Here is a 9,146-nt window from a genome sequence, read left to right as displayed (position 1 = left end):
TCCCTCAAAATTTTTAAAATATGAGATTCTCAAAATTTAAAATTTAAGTCCTCCATTACATTTAATGATCCAAACAAATGTAGAATTTTGTGTGTTACCGAGTAATTTTAGTTTTCAACACGTCAAACCCATTTTCCTCGGTGACACAAGAAACTCTGTATTTATTTACACCATTAAATAAAATGAGTGGTTCAAATTTTAAAATATGAAAAAAATTTAAAAGAATCTCAGCAAAGGACACAATATCAAGAAAAAAGTTGAATTCCTTTTCCGACTAGAATCCATAACCTGCACGCGCTCCTTTTTTAAGTCTCCAGTCAAAAAGGCGCCCAAATTTGGTCCTCCAAAAAGAAACCCTAAACAAAACACAGACCATAAGGTAACAGAACACCAAAAGAGAAGAAAAAAAATAAAACATTCAAACCAAAAACCTCCAAAGACCGAAGTCCCCAAAGAAGCCAAAAAAGAAAAAAAGAAAAAAAGAAAAAGCAAAAAATATCTCTCTCTAATGTCCCAAAAATCCTCCTCTCACTCTCAGGCACGTCAATTCTCAACAAAACTCTCTGTATGTCTTGTTTGCTTCCGCTGTTCTTATATGTTTATTCAAATGGACATTCATATGCATATTATATATGTGTGAAATCCCATAAAGAAAGAATATTGTAATATTTTTGCTGACGCAAGTAGAAAAAAAAAAATATGGCATTTGAATCGCAGTCGCTAAAGAAGAAGAGCTCCGCTGGGGTTTTTGGGGACGTGTTGTACGGCACCATGATGCTTCCCAAAGAGCTTGAGATCGAGAAGGAGAGCAATTTCGAACTGAGGTTTCAGGTTCCTGACGTCGGGCGTGTCATCAATGTGAGTGTCAGATCTCTGTTTTGTTTTGTTTTTTTATTTTTATTTTTATTTTTATTTTTATTTTTTTATGTATGAGTTTTGCTTGGTTGCCGGGAAAATTATGGGAAAAAGAAAAGAAAATCAAGAGAGGCTCTGGGTCATTTTAAAGGGTCAAGAAAGGAAAGCCCAACGGAAAGGAACGCCGGCGTTGTTCTTTTTATCATGAATAATTAAATAGTTGTTACAGGCTCATTTGAATCTTTGCAGTTCTGGGATTTCTTCTTTTGATAGATAGTACGACTCACTCACTCACTCATATGGGATTGAACCCTTTACTTGGGGATGCCATGTGTAACACCCTAGCCCGTTAAGGCTTAACGGGCTATGTTTGTTGGAGTAATTCTATTCATTACGCATCCTCTCCTCCCAAGGCTTGTGGCGTGGTTCCTCCAATCAATACCAAATGCTTTGAGGGACTATGCCATATAGGCTTTAGGAGATGAGGGAGTGATGGGGATGATCTATAGCATTATTCATGTTTGTTAACCATGAAGTCTTAGAGGCGCCAAGTTTACATAATAGGATACACAAAGCACATCAAACCACTAAGATGCATGCCATGAAATAAATGTTTTATGGAAGCATAAGGTCAAAAATTAAATTGTCTTAACAAAAATCAAACGAATAAAGTGGCTTTTCCATTTGTGTCCAAAGGCACTTATTTCAAAAATAACATCAATAGGTAATCATGTAAATGCAATCTCCCCAGTAGCCTAAACATCTCAAACTCCTATGGCGTTCATGTCATCCCCTGAAAAAAAAAAACAGAAGGGTGGGCGAAATGCTTAGCAAGTTGACTTCTTGACCCGTTCTAAAACAATGTAATTAGAATACGTTATACTTGAAATTCTTACTTAGAAATTAACTTAGCTTTTCTTATAAAATTCTCAAAAATGTTCTTATGGGGGCTTAGGTCAGAAATAGTCCATTTAGACCTCTTCCTAACTAGGTTTACCATCTAAGGCCCATAAATTTCAAAAGCCCAAACTAGGTAAGTTTGCTGAAACAACTTATCCTTTTGCTTAATGACATACTTAGAATCTTTTACTTAGTATGATATGGATCAATTTGGGTTCTCTTTATGTTTGGGACAGAAAGTTCCAGGACATGAATGAATGCTTATGATGAATTCATATAGTTTAACATGTTTTATCAATGTTATGCAAAATATAATGTAAAACTAATATTTTCAAGACAATTTACTTGGCCATACTACCATGAATTGGCGAGGGTTTACTTGGCCGGTGCATGTGTTCTTCTTTTATAAGTTTTTGTAAACTTTTGTGTTTAGATCAGAACATAAAACGAATGGCTTTCATAAAATTCTTTTGACATTCTAAGAAATCTATGCAACACTTAACAAATTTCTACAAGTCTTAAAACTTTTATCGTATCATTTGATGTCTTTAAAATGCTGCCTTATTAGATTATTTTCAAATCATGATTTCATATTTGCAAACTAATGTACCCTCATTATCTAGGCTATATGATTCGGCCATGATAGCATATGAAAATTAAAAGGAATTGAGCATATAGATGAGCATAAAATCATGTGATCAAGGGAGAGAATCTAACCTACATGCATTTGGCTACCCAAGAAATTTTCATGTCATTGACCAGATTATGACTTCTATGTAAAGATGGAGATATCTAAAAGGTATTTATGCCATGAAATCAGTGACTGATCATGTGAACATGCATGAGATTTACAACTACACAAAATCGGCTAACTATATGATAGCATGTTATTATCTTGAAGAATCTGATATATAATGCTCAAGAACCTCACCAATCATGCTCTGAATGCATTCTTAAAACACAAAACATGAAGGAAATAAGATTACTCATGTTGGATTTCTGATGTGGTAAAAGAAATCTGGTTGATTACTTGCTGTAATTGCTGCTTTGGTGCAGGAAATAAGAGTGGTGATTGGGTGATTCTATAGCTATGTAATTTCGGTATTTGAGAGAGGATTGTGAGAGGACTGAAGGGTTGAAGTGTGTGCTGGAAAAATGAAAGATGAACAAATGAATTGGATGAGAGAATACTAAGTGGTTGAGTGGATTGAGAAGCTCCAAAGTTGACTAGTTCAAATAGCTAGTTTTTAGGAATTGGAATTTGAAATTTCAAAAGGGCTGCTGTAGTTGATTCTTTGGCATTTGAAACTTGAATTATGGGAGTCTAAATGTTGGTTTAACAACCCAAAAATCGTAGGTCTGGAGGCATGGTTGCTGGTCATTGAAGTTTTAACTCAAACTAGCTAGATTGTAGGTCTTTTTGCTTGAAATTCGAATGACAACTAATGGCTGATTTCTAGGTCTTTTAAATTCGAATTTTGGAACTGAAATGCTGACAGTTTGAACCAAGAATTTGTGTGGAATGAGGGCCGTCTGTTCCTCCCTTATAAAACTCGAATTTCAGCCCACCTTTCATGCAATTTTTTTTTTGATAAGTAATATCAAATTTTAACTTCTAAAAACCTAAGTTTGAAATTCAAAATTTTTCCTACATAAACTATATGAACTGGGACTTATTTTTTGACTAAAAATGCATGGAATGTATTGTCTAATTCATGCTAGCCATCTTTTTTAAAACTTGTTTCAAAATTTTAAAGCACTACATGCATGCATTTGGCCATCTAGGTTTTAGTTATAAATTTTTTCTTTTTAAAAATGCTAAGTTGATGTTATGAACTTACCTACATGTTATCAGATGCGAGGGAATACTACTTAGAGCACCCTTCAATAGCCATTGAGGATCTAATGCAATCAGCATATCACATTAGAATAACCCGAATTAGATAACGTGCCAAAGAATCATCTTGCAAGTGAGCATCTTGCATCTGCAAGAGTCTCCTATCCAGCGAGTATAGACATGGACTTCTCTCCCTCTCTTTAATGTGATTTTCCTAATAACATTCTTTGTATGTCCACTGGTTCTTGCCCTTTCCATGTGTATGTGTATTTTTTCATGAACGCTTTGTATAACAGTATTGTTTACACCCCGGGACTTCCCATTGGAAAATTTTGTACATGTTATGCTGTGTGATGTTTCCCCAATTCAGTGACTTTTCTGTACCTACAATGTGGTGCGGTAGGATATATTCTTCCTGCACCAGGGAATGAATATGTCTAGGACTTCTTGGATAGGCTTTTGTGGGTTGCAGTACTTCATGTTCCAGTTTCTTCGTGGACTTTCCTACAGTAAACTTTTGTTGTTTTTGTTTTGATAGGTAATCAGAGAAATTTTATAGAAACTTTCCTACAGTAAACTTGAGTGAGCTACGTGTTCAAGTAGTCCAAATATCATATTTCTTTGGCTCTAATGATCATATCCTTGGATTTGATAACTGGGTTATTAAATAATATCTTTGTCTAGTGCGGTTTGTTGTTCCCATGTATATTAAGTCTTGTGTTACTAGAATTTCATTTTTTCCAATTATTGCACAGATTTTTTTCTACTATTTATTTCTCCCTATTTAAGGTTACTTTTGGCACTTCATTTAGGAGCTGAAAGAGACAGTATTTTTTCTTGTAATTTTTTGTAATGGGTTCTGTCAAATTGACATCCTTTGATGTACTTCAGGATTTCTTGAGGACTAGAGAAGTTGGTGAGTTTCTTAGTGGGGCTTTAGCAGGGGCTATGACCAAAGCTATACTTGCTCCTCTTGAGACCATCAGGTTGGCTTTGGTTATTTCTTACTTCATGAACTAAATGCATATCCTATCACATTTTATATATGATGTTTATAAACTCAGACATCTACAAGCATAATACTTTACGTATCAGTTCAAATCAGTAACAGAAAATTTTCATAGTTGGAAAAGTCAAAGGAGTGTGTAACTTGAGTTGAGATTTTCGGCTGCCTTCGTCAGACATGACCTTTTCTTTTTTTCTTTTTATTTATTTTATTTATTTATTTATTTATTTTTTTAATTGGAGAAGAGAGATATTGAAGGAAAATTCAAATTTGAGGTATTAGCACTAAATTTATGATGATAAAATCCCTTTTAAATGATACCGTCCCTAAAGGGTTAACCTTCCACCCATAGGTTTTAGTTTTAAATCAAAAAATATTAGAAATTAAATATTAACTTATAAAAATTTAACAAAAAAAAACAAAAAAACAAAATCTAGCAGGACTAGGAAGAGAAAGATTTTTCTACATTTTATTTTTTTTATTTTTTTAATAAAGCCACATCAGACTTTGGCAGACACTTGTTTGACTCTTGGCAGCCTGATAGCAGGACTCGTGCAACTTCTCAAGCTTACTTAAACGTCAAAGGCTTAGAACCAAGATTATTGGCATTACATATTTCTGATTAATCATTATGGAAAATGGTTCTTTATGCTACATAGTCTCCCTTTTGTTCCTTCGAAGTTCATTTTGTTGAGGTTAGGGGTGACTACTAGACATGGAAGGTGACTTATAGGATAAACAATTGGAGGTAGCTTTTCCCAAGGCTCCATCCCATACAAAGCTGATTTGATCTCAGGTAGAGGCCAAAAGACTTGGAGCCTATTTGTGATTGCGTTTAAAAAATAGAGCTTTTAAGTCAAAAAGCGCTTATTGGCAAAAGATTCATTTTTAAGCTTTTGCCAAAAGTGCGTTTTGGTCATTTTTAGAGTAAAAATGTTAAAAAAGTACTTTTGAAATTTTTTACCAAACATACTAGCTTTTGTTTGGCACGGATTTTTAAGTACTAAAGGTACTTTTTAAGCTCTCTAACGCAATCCCAAACATGCCCGTATGGGCTTAAGCTAGCTGGAATCTTAATGTGACAATTTGGTGTATTTGTCAAGTGGGTAGTTGTAATTGGTTTCTGTGTAATGCTCTTTAGACCATTGCAGTTATTGAGCTGATTTATTTTGATACATAAATGTTGTTGATTGTAGAACTCTTGTTCTATCGGAACCACAAGAGCTTGAGATAGTAATTGATTTCCTTGAGGTTTGTTAAGTAATTAATTAATTTTTTAATACCATGTAGTTAAGTTTATATGATGTATGTTGGCAGTATATACTTATATGCCATATCATTATTCTAGAATACATCCAGGTAAACTTTCCACGTGATGAAAGAATCAGTCGTTTTTAAACTGGTTTTATTTTAAGTGAATGGCCTTTGGGTCAAATGGCACTGCCACCCTCAATAAGTATCGTGATGAGTGTGGTATTGACCAATGGGGAAAAAAAAAACAAGATAAGAATGGTTACATTTTCAAGGGTTTATGCCCTTTTTTGAGCACATACTATACGTAAGTAGATTATTTTGAACATTTCTATTAGAGGTATTTCCTTCTTTTTCTTTATATGCCAATCTCCATTTTGGTACATGTTGCTCATTTTTTAAATAAAGTAATGCTGAGCGTTGACTTACTACTAATTCTACTTATTTTGTTTCTTAAAGTTGTGTAAATCACATGTTCAATCGATATCATACCTAGTGGGACCACCAAAAGACAGTGAACTCTCACATACCAAAAAATCTTGAATGACCAAGTTACGGTGCTCACATACATCAGTGACTATCTCAACCCATCCAAGTCAATCTAGGAAGTTAAATGATGTTCAAAAGGTTTCCTTATCCACACTGACTTTCTGAAGATTTGGACCTTAATTAAATTGGACAATCTGAGGCGTTTCTCTTTTTTATTAGATTTATCATAACTAAATGTGAGAAGTGTTAATATATGTAGTCTGACTTATAACATGTGAAATATTCAGGACAAGAATGGTGGTTGGTGTTGGATCCAAACACATTGGCGGTAGTTTCGTTGAGGTGATTGAGCAGCATGGTTGGCAAGGATTATGGGCTGGCAATGCAATCAATATGCTCCGCATAATCCCAACTCAGGCAATTGAGCTTGGAACATTTGAGTGTGTGAAACGAACAATGACATCAGCACAAGAGAAATGGAATCATGCTGAATGCCCGAGGATGCAAATTGGTCATGTGAGTTTGAACTTTTCTCTCTCCTGGATTTCTCCAGTCGCCGTGGCTGGTGCAGCTGCTGGAATTGTTAGCACTCTTGCGTGCCATCCCCTTGAAGTTTTGAAGGTATTTGTCCTATGGGACATCCTTGTGAAAATAAAAATTTTAGAATCTAGTCAGGCACTTCTTCTATGTTGTTCTTGGACATTAAATTTTGTCTTTTATCTATTATTACACAAAGAAAATTTGGTGGGGACACCAGACACAAGCCACCCATCACATGCATGTATGGACATTGACGTTGGAGGATGACTCGGCCAATGACCTTGTGGTTGGGTGCTTGAGAGCTAGAGACATTATTATGGGCACTTGCCGCACTTCTGTTATTTTCCACATTTTTATTTGTTTTGTTATTTATTTTTCGGACTGGTTGTGTTATTTTTCTGATTTTGGGCGTTATGTTATTTTAGTGGGCTGTTAGCCCAAGTATCACTAGGGTTAGGACTAGGGTTTAATCCCTAGTCTATTTAAGGATAATATTTTACTTTGATAAGGAGCTTTTGATGAATAAAATTGATGGAGTATTTGTCTTCTTCTTTCTGAATTTTCTTCTCCCGCTTCTTCTGCTTATTCCTTTTCTTCTCTTACTTCTCTTCCCTGCTTCTCTCTCCCTTCAACTTCTCAACTTCTTGTTGCCCTGCATCACAATCTATGCTGGTCTATTTCATGATGATATTATATATCCCTTACGTTTATATTTGGAAATGTCTTTATTGGCTGTTTCAGTTGGCAGTAAATTTTGTATTATGTATTCCCTTTTGTTAATCTTCAATGATTTTGAAGTTTGATGATATTTAAGACATCAAAGAATGTTGCTCCGAAACTGATTGTTTTCCTTCTAACTTCTTATTACAGGATCGGTTGACTGTCAGTCGTGAGGCATACCCTTGTTTAAGCATTGCAATTAGCAAAATTTATAGGGATGGTGGGATTGGCTCCTTTTATGCTGGTATCGCACCTACACTGATTGGAATGCTTCCTTACAGTACTTGTTACTATTTCATGTACGATAAATTGAAGAAATCTTACTGCAAAGCAAAAAATAAGAAGTCTTTAAATCGTCCAGAGATGCTGCTGCTTGGAGCTCTTTCAGGTGAGAAACATGGCCTCTATAATATCATAGGTCTTTATGAAATTCTCTCTTGGTTGCTTTCAATATGCCTAAAAGAAAAGCTCATTCAATTCCTTTTGACAAAGATAATGAGAAATTGACATCCCTCTCCACTTCCCAGTCATTTTTTTCTCTTCCTGTTGATACTGAAAACGTTATGAAGCCTAATGTCTGAACTAAAACTCAAATCTTTCCCCATGTATGAGCTTCACAGAACATATTTATTAGGACTCGATTTCTTATTTTCTTGTATTTGCATCTTGGAGACAAGGTTTCACATGTATAAATAAGAAAAAGGTAAAAAAAAAAAAACCCTCAAAATCTGTTTAAATTAGCATGTGATTGAGTGCCAAAAATGGCAAACTTCCTTGGTCAATATGCCTCGTATTTTTGACAGAGGGAACATCATGCTTGACAAGTGTAAAGGACTGATGGGGCCGATTGCAGCATTCGGGAGCATTTGTACTTTATCACTGTATTACTTGTATGCAGTATATTTGAAGCTTTACATTCTACTCTAACTATGCAGCTTGCCCGAGGAACCTAAATCTATAATGGACTTGTGTTTGACTCAACTATTTAATTTTTTATTTTTTATAAGTAATTGGAATTTCATATACTTTATACGTTGCCAGGTTTTACGGCTAGCACAATTAGCTTTCCATTGGAGGTTGCCAGGAAGAGACTGATGGTGGGAGCTCTACAGGGCAAGTGCCCGCCCCACATGGCGGCAGCACTTTCGGAAGTTATCCGGGAGGAAGGTCTGAGGGGACTCTACAGAGGGTGGGGTGCTAGTTGCTTAAAGGTCATGCCATCCTCTGGCATCACTTGGATGTTTTATGAAGCTTGGAAAGACATATTGGTTGTTGGAAATGGTCATCTATGACAAACGTCCACCATTATTACACACATTGTTTAAATTACAAGGTGAAAGTTATCAATTAGGATGCTGAAGTCTGTAGATGGTTTTGCCTTCTTAATAGGCTGGGGAAGTTATGGTTTTGGGCGAGGGCTTCCCCATGTTATCCACAACATTGTTGACTTCCGACCAAAGTTTTGGTCATCTTCAATTTTGGTACATCAAAGGTTAAATGTATTTTTTTTTTTTTTTTTTTTTTTTTTTTTTTCATGTCAGCATAATA

At 35.2% G+C, this 9,146-nt stretch overlaps 1 protein-coding gene across 2 annotated transcripts; it reads left to right on the top strand.

Moving 5' to 3' along the window:
- The first annotated feature begins 426 nt into the window (after window positions 1-426).
- On the top strand, window positions 427-9,146 carry LOC132187246 (Mitochondrial substrate carrier family protein). 2 transcript variants are annotated; one of them, XM_059601492.2, is made up of 6 exons: window positions 427-565; window positions 718-858; window positions 4,484-4,578; window positions 6,626-6,959; window positions 7,749-7,986; window positions 8,640-9,146. In XM_059601492.2, the coding sequence occupies exons 1-6, from the start codon at window positions 509-511 to the stop codon at window positions 8,888-8,890; spliced, it is 1,116 nt and encodes a 371-aa protein (XP_059457475.2). In that variant the 5' UTR covers window positions 427-508; the 3' UTR covers window positions 8,891-9,146. The 2 variants fall into 2 exon arrangements, with proteins under 2 accessions (XP_059457475.2, XP_059457476.2); XM_059601493.2 differs by lacking the exon at window positions 427-565 and having other exon boundaries at window positions 599-858.

Source organism: Corylus avellana, chromosome 6 (assembly GCF_965113065.1).
Source record: "Corylus avellana chromosome 6, dhCorAvel1.hap1.2, whole genome shotgun sequence".
NCBI classification, from domain to species: Eukaryota; Viridiplantae; Streptophyta; class Magnoliopsida; order Fagales; family Betulaceae; genus Corylus; species Corylus avellana.
Note: the sequence above shows the minus strand (reverse complement) of the source record. Positions and strands in the feature narration are given on the sequence as shown.

Bases quoted from the DNA above. Each gene is read 5' to 3' on its own strand.
- LOC132187246 (XM_059601492.2), top strand. From the start codon at position 509: ATGTCCCAAAAATCCTCCTCTCACTCTCAGGCACGTCAATTCTCAACA. The intron at 566-717 runs GTATGTCTTGTT...TTTGAATCGCAG, and splicing joins AATTCTCAACAAAACTCTCT to TCGCTAAAGAAGAAGAGCTC. The intron at 859-4,483 runs GTGAGTGTCAGA...GATGTACTTCAG, and splicing joins ACGTCGGGCGTGTCATCAAT to GATTTCTTGAGGACTAGAGA.